Source organism: Phoxinus phoxinus (genome assembly GCF_949152265.1).
Source record: "Phoxinus phoxinus genome assembly, chromosome: 6".
Lineage (NCBI taxonomy): Eukaryota > Metazoa > Chordata > Actinopteri > Cypriniformes > Leuciscidae > Phoxinus > Phoxinus phoxinus.
This window is the reverse complement of record NC_136881.1, coordinates 33,135,606-33,155,294: the sequence shown is the minus strand read 5'-3', so window position 1 is coordinate 33,155,294 and position 19,689 is coordinate 33,135,606. Positions and strand designations below refer to the sequence as shown.

The following is a 19,689-nucleotide window of genomic DNA, read 5'->3' as shown; positions in this document are numbered from 1 at the left end:
ATACATTATAATTATAACATTAATATTTTATAATACATTTTACACATTTAAAATTTTAAAGTGGCATATGTATTTATATTTTTTACTTTTGAAATACAAATAATAGATTTATGTAATACAATATTAATTTATTAGGTTAAAGTCACAAAACATTTATTTAAACTGAAGAAAAACGAAATGGTTTATGCACGGCGGATTTGCATTCTTGCACAACACATTGCACATCACTGCATCAGCTATGGCACACTGAATATGAACTCGCTGAGAAAGATCGACTAAGACTTTATGATAGAGTTATGCTTCAACAAAAACTCAGAGCCAGTTTACGAGCAGGATTCGGGCCGTCTTTAGCAAGCCTACCACTTGTGGTGCAAGCGAAGTCTCTGGGTGTGTGATGTCGTCGACGTCGTGCTGCTCTGTGAGGGATGTGTTTCTTCCCTCCTCGTAAGCCATGTCACACCCTCAATCTCCCTGCGCTGTGAAACAGTCTGCTAATAAAATCTCCCTCTAGAGCGGCGGTCAGTCCCACTCGCCCCCCCGCCGAGACCCTCTTTATCAAACCCACTGCACTTCATGAAACAACAGACAGCTTCCCCCTTGACTAAAGAAAGGCGAAAAAACGGAAACGATGTGAGGGTGAGACGCAGAAGGAGGAGAAAAAAAAGCAAAGCGACAGATCAAGTCAGTGAAAGAAAGTATGACTAAGCCCCACCCCTCAACTTCCTTACCCTCTACATAAGTCCATCTAAACTCTCTCCAGTCATGTTTGTGTGTGTGTGTGTGTGTGTGTGTGTGTGTGTGTGTGTGTGTGTGTGTGTGTGTGTGTGTGTGTGTGTGTGTGTGTGTGCGTGCGCATGTAGCGTAGTCTACCTACGAACATGTTTACAAGGCATGATACAGAGACCATCATCTAAACCGAGCGCATGAAGTATGTCAAGAGTCATTGAGGCCACAGGAAGAAAAGAAAAGTCAAGGTTTTAGTGTAGTGAAGGTTTTGCGTCAGTTGCCACACTTTCATCTGAACTAATCCTTTAATAACCGTATGACACTTTACCCCCAAAAAAACTGAATTTGAATAATTAGTGATAAAGAGTTGCAATACGGCGGAAAAATTATGGGAATAGGGAAATCGAAAGAGTTTGAGAACAAGCATGAGGTTTGCGAAAAAGTGCAAAAAAGGGCATAATGGACAAATGGATGGTCACTTTTAAAGCCGACCTATACAGTCCAGAAAAGTAAAAAAAAACACAGTTTGTGTGTTAAATCATAATTCTAATGTCATAAAAAAAGTCTACTGTTGCTACACTGCAGGATTTGCTCGATAATAAAAAGTTATTAAATCCGCGAAAGAGATACTGTTTCGCAACTTTGTGCACACGCTCCGAGACAGAGTTGAACACGGACATGCAAAGTGAACTTTGATCTTCAGGTCTGCACCTAAATGGTTAAAATAAAAACAAAGAGAAATATGTCAAAATGCCCGGCTTGGTGAGTATTCACTCAAACACTGTCGGTTATGTCTTAAGTGGACATAAACAGTTGGGAAATAAGTCTCATGTGAAACAGTGTACTGGATCTGCGCAAAAAGTGACAGGAGCCTAATAATCCTGCTGCTGTCATTCATTTTAACCAAACAACAAAACACAAAGATACAATCACTCATTCCTTTTTAATAGATTTAGTTTGTTCCTATAGCCTAGTAACTGGTTGAGCACAGTGCCAGCAATGTCAAGGTAATAGGTTAAATTCCCAGGGAACGTATACCTTGAATGCATTGTAAATGCATAAATGTAAATCATAACATGCAGTAAGAATATTTTGAGAGTTTATTATTACCCACATCCCCACATTTGGTGTACGACAGTTCTACGAGGAGGACAGCAGGAAGACTCTCACTCGGACACCGAGTCCTATCTCTGGTGTATCAAACAGTAGAGATTTGTAAGGAACATAAATCCCAGGTGTGGAACACAGGTTGCTCTACCATTCTTGAACACCAGGGGGTGTGAACAGAACTGTTAAATGAAATAAGAGTCAAAGTGTCTGTTTGATATCAGTTTGCGGGAGGGACCTTCACTGATGTTACTTTGGAAGATTGTTGCTGTAATGATAACAGACTTCGTTTAAGACAGAATGCAGATACATAATGAGACATTAAAAGTCAGAAGAAATATTTTAAGGGGAGATAAAAAATTGAGATATAAACGTCTATAAGTATAAAGCTAATAGCGGTGGGGGGGGATGTCAAGAATTTTTTTTCTAACTGAAGAGTTCACTGTAAACAGGTTAAACAACTGTAAACAATCAGATTCCACTCCGCTTCTCTTCAGATCTGAATCCAGATGTCGTTCTGACACTTTTACATGTTGTCTTCAAAGCGTGTCTAAAAGCCCCGTGTTTAATGAAGATTTAACGGCATGATTTTGCCAAAAAAAAAAATGTCCTGTGTTCTGTGGAGCGGGGAGGTTGTTTAGGGTGTGTTACACACCATCTCTGAGTCACACTCGTTAAAAATCCTAAAACTAGCTCCCAAAACTAAACACACACTAGATCATTAAAGGAAACATGTTTAACTTGTTTGCAAACTGTTGTGCAAATACTTACCACGTCCATATAGATTACATTTGCATTTGGCTTTGAATGTGCATGAAATATTGTACATATTCATAAGTGTTTTCCACAGGAATTGATCCCATGAACTTGATGTGGCACTTTTTTTAATATATATATATATATATATTTAAAAATAACAATTAATAACTTTTACGTTTTATAAGTAAATAGAGAAAGCTGTTTATTTAATTCCTGTTTAAAATGTAGTAGCAACAAGATGATAATAAATCCGTAATAAATAATAATAGGTAAATAATATCACACTGTAATAATAATATAATAAATACTAAGGGCTGCACATTTATGACAAATCATAAGAGTTAGTTATGTCCCTTGATATTGTACTTATTAATTTTGATGAATAGATTTTACACTCAAATATTTGTTTTATATTTTATGTTTGGTATAATCAACAAAGCTATCCCTGCATTAAAGTTACTTTTTGAGTGTCAGATGACGATCACTTTTTCAAAGAAGAATGCGTGTCATGAATAAACATTTATGATAATGGAGGACACAGGACAGACATACGTGCACCTCTGAACAGCACTTGTAGAAATTTGCCAAGACAACCCTAGTCTCAGCCTCAGACGTCACGCGCCTACAGACCGTTGGCTAAACGTCTGATGCACAAGGCATACAAAATAGGAAACACTTGGTTGAAATCTACATGATTTCCTGGAGATGTGTGTTGTGTTTATTATTGGTCCGCCTGGAAACAAAGCCGTAGTAGCAGTCATGTTTTAAACTGTGAAAATGAGCCCTTATCAGGATCATCTAAATGCTGGATTTTCAAAAGTATGTGAAGTTCACGGCACCATTGTTGCAGTAAACTTGCACAATGTTCTTGAATGAATTATTTATTAGATGCACGCTGTTCTGTTATCATAGGGACATTTTCACGCCCCTATGGCAAATGAAAGCTACGAATGGAGTCCAGACCTTCTGCCCGTCAGTCTGAAGGTCTGGCTATACCCGAGACTAAAATGAGCTCTTGTGCTGTTCAATCCAAAATATAACTGAGCAGTGCTCATTCTCAGGTCACGCTTACTCGAACGAACACACACACACAGAGGGAGCCCTATTCAGCTGCTGTGGCTCGTGAGAATGCCAGCAATTCTGAGCTCAGTAAAAGCCCTGAGGCCAAATGACTGTCCTTCCTTCTGTCTCTCTCTCTCTCTCTTTGTCTCTCTGCCCAGTCATGAGCTCTGGATTCATTTACCCTCGTTTCATCTGTAGCTGAACATTCGAAAAAACGTTTACAAATTAAAGATATCTTGAGAGGGATAGCAATAAAGAATCTGTATGCAAGGGAGACCGAAACGGAGAGGGGTGTTACTGTGACAAAATACTCTGAGAATGAACAAAGGAAAGAGAGAAAGGGAGACCCTAAAGAAGAAAACTAAATTCCAAAAGACAATATTCAAACTGGGATAAAAGTGTCCATGCGATCAAATTAAGGGGGAAAAAATGCTTATTTTCAAAAATGTCACTAGTCTGTGTATTGCCTTAAAAAGTACTCAACTAATCGGTCTTAAAGTCGGCATGAAATGAAAATTGGCCCTATCTATTTTCTAAATATGCAGAGGAATTGTTGACAATATAATAGTTGAAAGAATGTTTTACCTCATAATTTTCAACCAAAATGTCGTAACTCGGCCTTCCAGTGAAAACGACATGCTTGTTTCTCTCTGCAATAAACCACAGGCCTTTCATACAATCAACAGCAAGCTTGCTTTCAGATCTGCCTCAAACCAGTCCAAGTTCCCCACCCAACATTTTTTTTTGGCTTTCGATAATCCGTTTTCACTCAGATGTTTGTCACAATAACGCCTTTGTCATCTTAGTTGGGGACATTTAATTTAACATTTAACTGAATATTCAACAATAATATTGATCTGCCTGCATTGACACCATTATATCAGAACTGAAGTGAGCTGGATGATGACATCACGGTTTTCTCCAGAGAGGCTAATATATGTACAAATAAATGAACTAAACTTTTTTACATTTTTTTTTTACAATTTTGAATGGAAGTGAAGCAACGTAACTGATGCCATAGGTCACATGACAGTGACATGGTGGATGAATTTCATTATACGATACTGAATGATACTTTAATGGTCACGAATCACGTTTCAAACCAAATGTCGTACCTACATACCAGTATGTGATTTCAGACACGGCGACTATTTAAAAAAAGTAGAAATAAAAACTAGGTAAACTGGTTGACCTCAGTGACAATAAAAAATGGGATGGAAATAAAAGGAAGATATGTAAAAAATTAAAAAGTAAACAGAAGAGATATTTCTAGTGAAAAGCTTCACGGCCTCTTTACTACATAATACACATAAACACACACCGACACATCTGGAGCATTCTTGACATTCTCGTGTGGTGAACGTTAGTGTTTAGTGTCAGATTGATGAATGGAGACTGACGCCCATACACAGGCTTATATCTAGATATATCCAAATCTATGCAGATTTTGGGGCAAGATCATATTATCAGTATAGACAATAAGATAAGTCTGATTGATTATTTCCCAAACTAATGGCTTTTTTATGTTAACAATATAATTTGATACACATTTTGTGTATGTGTGTGCGCACACATGTGGAGGCAAGGAGTTCCTTAGGAGGTCAATGTGAATTTTGCCATGCAGGGTTTTCAGTGTGTTCATTATGGGTTGAGATGAATAGTGTGTGTGTGAGTGCACACAGAGTTCAAATGAATAGTTTCATTGTGGCATCATGAGGAAAAGACCTTCTTAAATCTCTATTGTACTCACTCAAACTCAGACTGAGATAGCATTGTGCCGTAGTGGATTACACTCAATACTCATACAACTGTATTTGAGCTATCACTTTAAATAACTAGATAATAGCTTTAGAAACTGATTATCTTGCAGTCGATATATGAGGCCAAAGTTAACTGCCAGTGACGGCCATTTCAGTGGCTTTTATTTTACAAAAATAATATAAAGGAAGTGTGAAGGAAGTGGGTGTGAGATCAAGGGTGTCCTGACTACATTGGGTCTCCTCGAACTGCAAGGAGTGGGGGGGGAAAGGTCAAAAGTGGAAGATCAGTCCAGGGTCAGTGGGTGAGAGGTGGCCCAGTTCCACTGTACACAATACAGAGGGCTTTTTTTTTTCTACACCACCACCTATTAAAATAATAATATTTTTAAATAATAAAAAAAAAATTTTTTTTAGAAAGAAATAGAAAGTAAATGTTTCCCAATATCTATACAAAAAATAGTATATTAACAGGTTAGATTAAAGATTATTTTTTAACATGTTCTTGAGCCAAATCAAAACCAAACTAAATTTTGTCGGAAACAGTGTCATAAAGGTATAGTTGACCTAAAAATTTTAATTCTGTAATTTACTCATCCTCATGTCAATCCAAACCTATATGCATTTTGATGCATTGGAAGACATGTTGAAGAATGTTAGAATTTTGGTGACAATTGACTTGCATTGTATGGACAAAAAAACAAACAGACATTTCTAAAAAATTTAATATTTTACTTTCATAGAAGTTTATCATTTGCAAGTGTTTGTAAGCCTTGACAATTTAAATATTTAAGCGCAAAAAGAGAACTTAAATTAATAGTGCGAGATGTTTTTGAAAGTACACCCAGCGTGCCCAGAAAGCCGCTTCTCAGACAGCATGCGAATGCTGAATTGAGCTCTCTGTCAGGTCTTCTTGTGCTTGAATGGACATATTCAAACAGAATTACGTCAAAAAATGCCAGTCACGGCGAGTATACTAATAAACATAGTCTGTTATATCTTAAGTGAACATAAACGGTTGAGAAATAAAACGCATGTTTAACAGTAGGCTATATTGGATCCGTGCCGCTCTTAAAGTGACAGCAGCCTAATAAACCTGCTGCTGTCTTTGTTTTGAAGGAACTGTATGCAAGATTGTGGCCAAAACTGGTACTGCAATCACTTTCAAATCACCCCCTCCCCCCTGACTCGAGGTTGCCAGGTAGGCTGCAGGATCCAGCAGGAACGTATAGGCTGCTACAAGGAGCTTCCAATGGCAAGACTGGAGCAGAGCTGGCAACCCAGATGCCGAAACACTACTGACTTCGTGATTGGTAGATAGGTGGAGGGTGGCACATCAGGCCAAAACACAACATGACAACATCAACATCAGTTGAGGGCTGCAACTTCACTTTTTAAATGACAATATCCTGGCCGGACTACTGTTGTCAGTGATATAAGTATTTGAAATTAACATGATTTCTTAATGTCTACTGACATAGTGGGGCCATTTTATGATTAATTGAAATACATTTCTTACATACGGTTCCTTTAATGTTAATCAACAACAAAGGACAAAGAAAAAAAAAATCACTCTTGACTGAATCATTTTTGTAACTTTAATAAGGATTAATCATATTTAATTAAAACAGTGAAGACTATGCAGTGCTATTTTACAGTTGATTACTCATCTTCTCAACCTGAAAATTACTGTTGGAGTTGGACTTACCTGAAAAACATGAAAAGCATGTTGAGTATGTTTTTTCTATTGTACTTGTGCTATTGCTGACAATTTGATTATTTGTTCTTATTTTTTATTACTGACAGATGTCAGTTTACTTGTCTTTAGTAATATTTGAAATTTATATAAGTTTGGTTAGTAGTTTTTGGTGTCACACAACCTTATGGTTATGGGTCAAAAATAACAAAGGAAATAACTAGGCCTATTTTATTTTATTTATTTATATTTTTTTGTGGTGGGTAAAGTAAATATTTTAACCACTGGCCTGACTGGCCCAGTAGAAATTAACCTTAGCATTGAGCCCTGGGGGTGATTTCGGACACAGCCCATGTTTACAGTGAAGTGGTGAAAACCCAGGTGTTTCTTATCATCTGTTCTGAGTGGTGTTTTTCACACCGCTCCTCTAGGCTTGGCTATCATAAGCCAAACCGTGGGCTGACTTGATGATGATGATGATGATGACACGGAGGCAGTTTCTTCTTAAGAGTGTGAGTAAATCTATCACAGGGTGATACGCTTTTTGAGAGGGTGGTCGTGGATAAAACATGGTCCTATTCCAAGGTTTTTCCTGCATTGGCAATATTTTGGCGGCCACCAAACTGAATCTTTGTCCCACCAAATATTTAATCAATCATTTAATGTGACGATACCTGCCATTCTTCAGTACCGGTACCCACTGATAGCCAGCTGCTTTAAAGGCACAATATGTAATTTTTGCCGCTAGAGGTTGCTTATTTAAAACAAAGGCGTAGCTTGATGATGCAATGGAGCTATTATTGGTAAATGGTAAATGGACTGCATTTATATAGCGCTTTCACAGACCCAATGGCCACCAAAGCGCTTTACATTTAGCCTCACATTCACCCATTCATACACCGACGGCGGTGTCAGCCCTGCACATTATTCTACCGCAGACGGCGCTTTCTTTCGGTCATGCGTATTTGGGGTAACGCAGCACTTTTTTATCATATTAGATACATTTGAGTGTGTTGAAAGTTATGTTATAATGCTACTCTGTGCGTTCGCCACTATGCGGCTACTATGAGATACTTGTTGCACATTGCAGTGAGCTAGATAGATATTAGGCATGGTAAAACATGAACCCGCGTTGAATCAAGAAAACGATATTTAAACATTGTGGGCCCTATTTTAACGATCTCAGCGCATGGTCTAAAGCACAGGGCGCAAGTGCACTTAAGGCATGTCCAAATCCACTTTTGCTAGTTTAACGACAGGAAAAAGGGTCGGCGCACGCGGTGCATGGTTTAAAAAGGTTGTCCCTATACTCTTAATGGTTGTGTTTTGGGCATAAGTGAAATAAACCAACCAGAGTCTCATCTCCCATTCCCTTTAAAAGCCAGTTGCGCTCATGCCATGGCGGACTCGCTATTTACATGGCGGAGTTTGCAAGCGGAAAAACTGAACGCGTCTCCAGAGCGCAAATGGATCTGCTCGTGCGCAAGGTTAAAGTGTGCAAGCAGAACATCTACGGGACAAGCCGGATTCCACCATATCTTTATATACACAATATTAATCTTTTACATTGTTATCCTTTTATTTTTTTTATTTGGCTAGTTTGTGTGCTGCTGCGTGTCCCTGTGTGTGTAATAAGCAGTGAGTACATGCGTTGTGGACACGCCTATAGACCTTATGCACAAGAGAAAGAAGGGCAATGATGTTTTTGATCGGCGACGCACAGATGTGGTCCATGTCCTGGATAAAATTGCTGATTTCTCTGGATTTAAACATTCTTGGAAACAGTTGGGATAACGTGTACACAAGTCAACAAAATGTATAACATTGTTCTAGTGGTTTTTGGATATTTATTACAAAAATCTTACATATTGTGCCTTTAAAACACTCCCAAGTGCCAATCAGATGTGTTTAAGTTAGTCACAATCCCCTCAACACTGCTCAAAACAGCTGAGTTTGTGTTCAGCGCGAGTTCTGCACACTCACGTCACGAGTATTAACATGATGTCAAAAAGACATAATTGACATCAGCCCCACAGTGCCTATAGCACTCGGTATCTGTTTTCATTCAGTTACTCACTACTCTCCCATTGTGTGCAATAACCTGTATGCAGTACTTTACAGCCTATTGTGCAATAACCTGTATGATCTGCTGTGAAAGATCTGTGCAATACTTGACTGCTCACTACTTGTGCCAATAGTATGCAAACAATGCAACACTTACTGTACGTCTCTTCTGTTATGCCACAACTGTGCAATAAGTGTGCAATAGTCAATACTCCACACTGCTTTTGTACTTTAGACATTTTGTATTGTACTGGTTTAGGTCATTTTACTTAGACTATATATATATATATATATTTAAATTGGACATTAGTTTGCACTAGTTATATGTGATGGCACTGTAAGGAAGATTGTACTGATTTTGCTGTACTTTGTATTGTTGTGACAATAAAGAATCTTGAGATTCATTGATTGAGTTTTCGCAAGAGTGCAGCTTTGTTTACCTCGCGTTGTAATTGACAGCTTTAAATTATTATAATGAAAAATGTAATGAAATATGTAATTAAAAAGTAAAAAAACAATTTGGAAATTTTCTTCATATTTATACAGTGCTTTGTGCCCTATTTTTACAGACTTTTTTTTAACAGTATTTTTCATGCTGCTAAATACACACTGCAAAGTTTCTGAATTGAAAGCCGTATTTAAATGCGCAGTTGAACCCGAGATGAGCTGAGCTGCTTTTCCACCAACACGGCACCATTACAAACCGCCCTCAGCCTGGAATAATCAGAACGGTTGGCCAACCATGCTGGTAAAATGCTACATTGCCACTCAGGATTGGTCAATTGATAGTTTCTCTGTATCTGGCCAAGCGTGTGATTTGAGTGAAGTTAACGCAAGTTAATAATAAAATTGAAAAAAATATTAGATCATCATCAGTGACAATCAACGGAGAGCTTACATATCACTTATTTATAAAGCTTGAATGATCGGGATCGGCCGTTCATGATGACAAGAAATTGGTAGTCGGTATCGGCTGATCGGAGCATCTTTAGTGTTACTCACAACAATATATAGATATGACGATCTCGGTCTGCTCTGCACCAAAAATTTCACATACGTGTAGCCATACCGATTTCTGAAATAAATAAATAAAAAAAATTTCCAGCATCTATTGGAAAAATAGTAGGTATAGGTTAGTATAGGATATAGTATAACATGTTCTTGAACCCAATCAAAATAATTTTTGCAGGAAACATGTATATATATAAAAAAAAGTGTATAAAAGGACAAGTTCACCAAAATGAAGATTCTGTAATTTACTCATCCTCATGTCGCTCCAAACTGTACATGCATTTTTATTTTATTTTAAATAAGGCAATCCTAGATGATAATAATAATAATAATGTGTTTGCTAATGTTTTGAAGGCATATAGATGTACAACTGCTCTTGGAGTTATTGAAAAGATCTTATGTATAGCATAATTTTACAAGTAGAACATACACGTGCATAACTACTTCAAAAGTGGATTACAAAAAAAAACACTTCAATGACTAATATATTTGAACTACTTTAAAAGTTTATTTCTATCTGTCTTCACTCATAAAGTTTAAGTCTAAGATCTCTCGTTAATGAATTATTACGACGGCACCTAGATTCCCCAAATTAAAGGGCCGAGCTAATTAAAGCGCTTTGTGCCTGTTCTACCACCCTCCTGTGAGACAGTATGTGACATCACTAATCATAGTTGCTATGGCAGCAGTTGTCCCGGAAACCTGGTTGCAAACACCTGTCTGTGACCACTCCCAATGTCTCCCATTTGCATTACAACACAAGCTGATCAAATCTATATAACCGTAGATGTGTGTGTTTGATAAATGCCCGTGTTTGATAAATCGTCCCCTTGGAATTATAAGGTTCTATCTGACATTTTTGTCAAAATTTAGTTATTCACATATTCTTATTCTGTGACAACTTATTTACATTATGTGATGTTGTTTTTTAAGTTGTGTACATTTTGGAACTTTTTATTTAGAAAATAAAAAGGTTATTTCTACACAGTCGAATGGAATGCAAAAAATTTAAAGCTCAATATCTCAAAACCAGTCAGAATGCAGATAGAACCTTTTAATTCCAAGGTGGCGAAATGTCTAAAAATAACCAGGAAAAAGAATATATCCGTAATGTTTCAAATCTGAATGTTTATAATGTATTTGCATAAAACACAAGGCTTCCTTGTGCAAACCAACTGATCCTATTAGTGAATAAAAATAAAAAAGTAGAGTCACTGTTACTCTACTGCAATGTATCCCTTTTATTATCTCTCTCTCTCTGTGTGTGTGTGTGTGTGTGTGTGTGTGTGTGTGTGTGTGTGTGTGTGTGTGTGTGTGTGTGTGTGTGTGTGTGTAGAGGAAATCAGTCCATCTCTTCCTGGAGTGGATCATTATGGCTGTAGTTTATTGCACCATTTTAAAGGTTATCTAAGATTGTATGAATAATGGGATTGTTGAAAGAATAGTAGCCGCTGTGTATCTCACACAGATTCAGTATTATATAGACCAAGTACCCTGTAAAATACTAGACCCACCCAGAGTCAGGGGACTGGGCAGAGACACATTGACCTGGAGAAGTTCTCTCTTTCTTTAATACACAGATGAATAGGCATGCGCGCGCGCACACACACGCACACACGTGGTCATGTACAAACACAGGAAAGAGTGTGCACATCCTCCTTTCTAATGTGACAGACAAGAAAAAAAAAACATTATCATTACTAACAAGTATTTTCAAAAACGTTGCTTCTCCATTCCCACTTTCTGTGCTATATAAATAGTAAAATTTTATAAAAAGACTAAAGTTTGTGTGTTAAAATTCAAGATCATATTCTAGTCTATTAGGAGTATGACCTCAAAGGCAAAAAAAAAAAGTAGTAAAAGTATAATTTAGATTTTGAAAATAAAAATACAATAAATCCTAAAGCTAAATCTAATTAAAAATATTTTCTGCTTAACAGAATGATTCAGAAAGCTACAATGATAATCTTATCATGGACATAACACAGGGGAAAACCCCCCAAATTCAAGCTCAAATTTAGTGTATTCTCTCAGAGCAATCCGATCTCACAAGAGAGAGTGCCTGAAACCCTGAATCGAGCCTGGAAATCCAAGAGAGCTGTGGGAGTGACGGAGAGCTGACCGGTCTGATAAAGGGAGAGACAGACACGGAGAGGGGAATTTTGGAGTTAAGGAGGGGGAGCAGCGGAGCAGCTGGTGTTTCACAAAGAGGAAGGGGGAAGAGAGAAGAGATAGAAGCAGGCAGAGAGAGAGAGAGAGAGAGAGAGAGAGAGAGAAGAGAGAGAGAGAGAGAGAGAGAGAGAGAGAGAGAGAGAGAGAGAGAGAGAGAGAGAGAGAGAGAGAGAGAGAGAGAGAGAGAGAGAGAGAGAGAGAGAGAGAGAGAGAGAGAGGAGAGAGAGAGAGAGAGAGAGAGAGAGATTACAGGCGCTACTACACCCTGCGGATCAGTTTACAACACCCTAACTGTTGCATGCTCTCTCAGACAAAGAGCAACAGGACAGTGTGGATGGGAGGGGAGGATGTGTCTCTCTGCAGAGTATGCTGGCTTTCACAGCATTAAATATTCATCACTCTGGGATGTATTAACAGGATGGCTTCCAAATAAACGATTTCACGGGGCGAGCCGAATTGAAATTCCTGCATTTAACCAGGGAACAGTGGTTTTTAAGTGCTTTATAAAAATCTAAGATTAGCATAACAATAGAGCATTAATTTAACACACAGAGAGAGAACAAAGTTTAATCGTGTACATTAGTGACATTTCGTTCTTCCTGAATAACAAATCAAGCAGTTAAACCGCAATGAACAATTTGATCAAGAGAATGAAAGGGAAAGAGAGCATTTACACAGTAGATTGAGTACTTCGCATCAAGATCAATGTATGGAGGACTAGCCCAAGGGATTGAAATAATGAAAGTGTGGTTTTAGTAATGGAACAGTTATGCAAGCTGCACTAATGCTTCAGAACGTTGGATAATGAGTAGAACTCATCATGGGCACGGAACTGATGACGTCACAAAGGGGAGGAGCTGGAATAAAAAATAAAAAAAAGAGGCTTTGGAACACATGGCCAGAGTTTGCCTTTATGAGGTCATGAGAAAATGCAGCTGTTTTACACTTGGGGAGGGAAGCGATCGAGTTTCTGAACCACCCATCAAAGTTATTAAACCAGCTGTTGATTTCCTGCTAAAAACAGGAATGCGCCCGACCAGTATGCTCTTCACCGGAGATCATGCACTGATATTAAAATTCTAGTTATAGCCTACAGACAAGCCGATAAATTATTTAGGCTACATGGTATGGGCGATACCCGATAACCAATAAATAATAAACTGTAGATTAAATTCTTGTGCAATGAGGGCTAGACAATCCTCACTCTCCTTCTCCAACAACCTTTCACTCATGAGAAAGCAGCAATTCGCAAACAATGACAATCCAATTAACTTGAATCAATTGACAGCAAGGGTAATATAAATGTAAAAATTAGGCGAAGAAAACATGCACAATAAAATATCCAATAGCAACCAATACTGATAATATAAAAAATCTCAAGCTACATGTGAACATGAACACTGGTGAACATGATGACAATGATGACTTAAAGGGGCCATTATTATGCCATTTCACAAAGTCTTGGTTTAGTTTTGGGGTGCAGAATATGATTTTATGCTTGATTGTTCAAAAAACATTATTTTTTCACATATTTTACATTATTACAGGTCCTCACTCCCCATTCTGGTTGAGTGTTTTCGATGAAGCCTCTCCTTCCGAAATACGAAATGTGCTGTGATTGGTTAGCTGGCCTAGTGTGTTGTGATTGGCAGTGCTTAGTGAGTGTTCGGGAAATGTCCCTCCATAACTGGGAGTTCTTTTCTAGTGTAAATATTATCGATGGCATCAATTTCAAACTATTTTGGTGAACAGTCTTAGAAAAGCAAGAGCTTAAAAAAGCTACAGTAAACACTACATTAATACTGTAATGTTAGTTAGCAGGCTAGCAGAGGCAAAGCTTTGCTCTTCGTTTATGTGCAACTTATGAGCTTATAATTGGAACTGTAAATTTAAAACACAACTACAAATAATACATACAAGTTTTGATCCATAAACAACAGATTGTCTGGACAAAATGGTAATGGCTACGTCTTTCAGGAGAAGCTTTTGTGTGTATAGCCCTGCATTGTACTCTCGTCTGGAAGCTGTTCCCCGCAAAATGTGCAGCGCACAGACAAACGTTGTTAAAAATAAATTTCAACCTCTCCAAGTTTGTTAACCCTAGGACAAACTTTTTCCACTGACATCAACTCTTCCTCTTCTCCAAAGCTCTCCCTTTGTTGCGTGTTCCCGGGGACAGGGTTTATGTAAATTTTAGGGTTTGTGATGTCACCAACACAGGAAGAAGCTCGTTGTATCCCTACCAGCCGTTTATTGCAATCCTTAAAAAGTGATTTCTGTAAAAGAAAATCTCCCTTTGCATTGAACTTCGAGCGCCGTGACTTCGCAAATTTAGTTTAAGCTCAAACAGCAGCATTACACACTAACTAAAGTTAATTAAAGTTGAAAAAAAGTGAAATCATAATCAAGGACCCCTTTAAATAAATAAAAAACACAAAAGGCAAAAAACAAAGAAGCAAATGTTACACCTCAGCAACAGTATTGAGACTTTGACAGGGTTTCTGCAGGGTTTAGTCAGTCAAATTTAAGACTTTTTAAGACCTTTTTATGACCATTATGATTAAAATTTATGACCTACACAAATTACGAAAAATAACTTTTATATTAGTCGATATAGATAATTATCACGATAAATGTCAAATCTTTATTTCTTTAAAGTTTAAAGGCATATTTTTGCTCCTAAGTGAAAGTTGTAGAGCGTTAATTGTGGTTTTAAACTACTCTTTATTGTCAGAACATATCATGACAAACACTTGCCAAACAGGGGAACATTTCACAAATCTAAGGTAGAACATACAAACATTTGACATTAGGTCCTTAACTAAATAAATATCTTTATTGGAAAACTAATTTCTTAGTTTCTGCATGTGCTAATGGGGGTCAAGTCTTGAAACAGGTTTGTGTTGACTTTGATATCTTCATGCAATGTATGAGAAACAGTAGCCTAAATACATTATTAAATACTTTAGCCTAATTATATTCCATTAGTCCTTTAATACATTGTCTACAATAATAATATAATACAATTCAGTATATCCCACATGGTGGTGCAGTTAATATTAATAGGCTAACGTTATTGTAAATCCATGGTAAATTATGGGAATGTGTCGACGGAAAAGCCTTCTGACTGTATAAAATTCTTATTATTAAATTTAAGACGTTTTATGACTCCGCGGACACCCTGTTTGAGAGATGAATATTTACATCAACAGCTAAATTCAAGTTAGTCCGATCCAGGTGGTCAACACAAACATGACAGCAGCGAGTCCCCAGTACACACACACACACACACACTAGGGGTCAGTAAATAGGCTGAGGGTGTGGCAGTGGAGCACAACATGAAGTCAATGGTGAATACGATCTGGAGCTGTGGTAACACAATGGAGTCCATTATGCCTGAGCATCAGTCTCATGCCCTCATGATCCCCCCCCCCAAAACTGCACAATCAGCCAAACACACCACAGCCAATCAGATCTCAGCAATAACTTTTCTGGCCAACAGAGATGCAGATAGATACTGACAAGTGCGCTCTTCTTGGCAAGCTCATCTTTGAGCATCCTCGCCAAATCAAATCCAAATGTTAACTGTAGTAAAACAACTTACTCTTTCTTTTCACACTCTTAAAAATAAAGCACAGATTTTTAGCACTGATGGTTCTTCAGATTATTAAAATGTTCTTTAAAGTAAGAAAATAATTACTCTTTTAAGAACTGTTCACTAAATGGTTCTTCTGTGGCATTGCTGCAAAAAAAAAAAAAAACTTTCTGAATCTTTACTTTCAAGAACACCAAAAATAAAGAAAAGAAAAGAAGCGAAGTCTAGGTTAATTCATTCATGAGTTGTTTTGAGTCTGACTTTGGTTTGGTTTTGGTTCACAAAACTAATCAGAACAATGTGTAAGTGAATCAGACTCAACCAGAGTTGGAGTTCTTGAGTGACTTGAGTTAACTTACCAGGAGGGAAGATCTGAATGTGGGGGATGTATGTATTTATTTGGATAATGCCAATTTCCATTTTGAGGTGAGCTACTTTAACCAACTGTGTTCATTGCACTAAAACTGCTTACTAGATAAAATGAACGTCCAATTTCCATTGACACAAAATGAAACCAAACAGGTACACCTAATTCTATAGACCTACATACAGGCGCATCGATTTGCTGATGGTATGTAGTAGCCTACTTATTGACAAAAACAATACGCAATTGTGTTAAAAGCCAGTGAAGTGAAGACAGGACAGCAAAAAGGGAATTAACCTACTCTTCAAACCCCATTAAGCTGGTCTAATGTGTAGAGGGCTGGGAACTTACTTTAAAAACCACACACAGATACACAACAGGAGTTCACAGGGATAAGGCTTTGCGGAACATGCTAGCCTAGCACATAGCATTAAGTTCTGTCAGCTCCATCTGTGAACCAGTAATCTAGTGAGCAAATAAACTGTTAGGTTGTTAGCTTGAGATGCATCTGTGTGCAGAATCGCCTGCTGTGAGGATAAGAAAGATAAGATCATTGCATCTCAATTTGAAACTTGAGGGATCTCTCAGCAAAACAAAACAAAAATGATGCTCATTATGTGAATCAGCTGTTGTCATTCAGTCGCTGACATAATCACATTCACATTCCTGATGACTGTTCTTGCTTAGTCATCCTATGTGTGGAGATGAGTGTGTGCATGAGACTATGTCCACATTGTTAGTTGTAACCATATAGAAGATGCTTCATGAAACAGGGAAAATATGTGTAGGAGTCGGACTATGACTTTGTTGGTGTTTTCCATGTTGTCTGCAAGTATCTGGTCACTTATGACAATTCCCAAAAATGTATTGAAAACAGAAAAAAAATGACAAAATAGTGAAAAGGAAACAAAAAAAGAACCCTTCGGTTAAATTGGTTATTCGGATAATCTGCTGAAAATTCCTAAATATACTTAGTCGATATATCAGACAGACTCAACCATCACTAATGGTGCTCTTGTTGAACATTTGTTTTAAACTGCTTTTGACATTTTTCCCAAAGAATCTGGTCAGCATATGTGCCCATGTTACACAACACAAGAGTGCTGGCTTACATTTAATTGACCATGAATAGAAATACACATAAAACATTTCTTTGAACACTTTCCAGAAATCATAAAAGGGGGAATATTATCTTTACAAGGCCTAAACTTAAGTCTATATTTTACTTGTTTCGGTTCAATAAGATTTTATGTGAACAATTCTCTGCCACACCACAACGAGAAAACATAAATATTGGTGTTTAAAACAGAGCAGGTCTAAAACAACCCAAGCCATCAAGCTCAACAGGGTTTTCCAAATGAACTGCAGTCTATTTAGTGTACAACCCAAACATTTTGACTTGTGTTTAGCCACCACAAATGTCTCTTTACACCATTATGGAGGAGAAATGGCCCCTCAGATGAAGGTGGACTCCATCGCTTTAGATAAACTCGGTCCTTCTTCCATTCAGATGAGCTTTTTAAGTAAAAGTGAATACATCCATGGGTCTTAAAACCAACTCTATTGTCTGCCCCCCAAATCCATGGGATTATTTTGGTATAGTAAAGCACGTGAGGGCTTTTAGGATCTCGCTAGAAGGGTGCAATACTCTAACTGTAAATTTTCTAGGGGTTTATTTATTCTGTAATAAGCTGTCAACTTACTTGGATGGAGTCATTTGCCATGGTTGTATCTGGAGTGGCGTTTGTATCAGGACACCCAAATTGTCGTTCCTCCTCTTCCTAGATTCGACAATGTCAGCTCTCAAAGCAACAGTTTAAGATCCAACAGCGGTTGAACGACTTATTAAAACTCTGTGCATATAATAAATGCTGTTTCATCACTGTCGGACCTGATGCAGGTTATCTAACGGTTAACGTTAGACAAAAGCGAAGCTTCAAAAATTCCTTCAATTTAAAATAAAACAACTGCATGTAAAACATGATATAAAAGCATTAGCTATATAAATGGCAACGTTCAATTAAAATATAATCTGGCATATCCACAGCTTGCAGTTAAGTCGTATGTATTTTTCCATGATAGCGCCCTAAAATAGTTCTTCTGGTGGAGCTCGTTACAGATGCATACATGTACCGCATTGGTCAGGGTAACTGGTCAAAAGAGTTGAGCTTTTCTTCTTCATCTGAAAACACCAACGCGTATATTCAGTTCAACAGCTAGCTCGTTCTCAAACGAGGCCCGAGGAGTTCACATTCACAGCCGGTGAATAATACAACAATCCGTTCCTCTGGAAAAAGATACTGTCGCCGCTCTCCAGTGTGTTCCTCGCGCGCCAGTGATGAGGCTCGTGTACTAGTATCTCCGGGCGCGAGCATTGTGGACGCAGGCAGTGCACCGGTTGCGCGCTCTTGCGGGTCACGTGATCCCGCATTGTGTTCACAAGCAAATGAATTTGGTTTCATCACTCCCTCATGGCAAACAACATTTCCAGCTCAAATGTTACAGCGGTTAACAAATCTGTATTTTAAAATAAAAAGTCGTACGTTACTTTGTTAAATATTTAAGCTGTTAAACTGAGCAACTTTCAACTAAGACTAAATTTACTTTAAACATTTTTTTACTAAGATATTGTAGACATCCAAAATACAATACTTAATATTGTGTGCGACTGTCATTACTTTTCTCTGAATGACTAATTAAATAGATGAAAGCCACAGAATGAAAAAATATATATATATAATTGTGACATTTTATCTCATAATTCTGACTGACAAGATCACATCTTGCTAAAAGTACCAAAAATATTGATGACAGATTTTTGACCAATCAATTCTTCCCCACGAAAAAAAAACAGCATACAGGTGCAGAATGAGTTATAAAAACATGAGATTTTTTATGTTTTTATATATTTATATAAGTGTGAACTAATTCTTTAAATTACTTAAAACGATTCCTTAAAATAATTTAAAACTATTCCTATCATGATGCATGGGATCATCAGTAACATCTTGAGATGGCGGCAACAGAACTAACGTACCACTTAAGACCTAAGATTTGAGTTTGCACACAGATTAAATAAACTGTAAAATTAAAACATTTATTTGTTACTTCTAGTAAGTAGGAGTGTTTCGGAGTCCTAGCAGGTTCAAGAGAAGGAAATACAAATATGGGCATAACGGATGGCTTTACAACGGTCGAGGAAATACAAATATGGTCATGGCGAGTAAAACGACAACGGGCGAGGAAATACAAATACGGTAACTAACGGTAAGTGAAATCACTCAAACCTCTAAACTGCGACACCTTGCCACGATAATTTGTATTTTTCAAAATGTTGTATTTATTAGTTTAGTCACAGACACAATACAATGTACAG

At 37.5% G+C, this 19,689-nt stretch overlaps 1 protein-coding gene across 2 annotated transcripts in view; it reads right to left on the bottom strand.

The window, feature by feature from the left end:
- The window catches only part of pkn1a (protein kinase N1a), a 40,480-nt gene extending 21,698 nt beyond the window's left edge, over positions 1 to 18,782 (bottom strand). Inside the window, exon 1 of one of the 2 annotated variants that reach the window (XM_079614724.1) lies at positions 18,017 to 18,782. In XM_079614724.1, the coding sequence (XP_079470850.1) occupies positions 18,017 to 18,037 (21 nt within the window). In that variant the 5' untranslated portion in view covers positions 18,038 to 18,782. Of the gene's footprint in view, positions 1 to 360; positions 672 to 18,016 lie in introns of those variants that run through there. The other variant, XM_079614722.1, reaches the window with a different exon arrangement.
- Between the last annotated feature and the right edge of the window lie 907 nt (positions 18,783 to 19,689).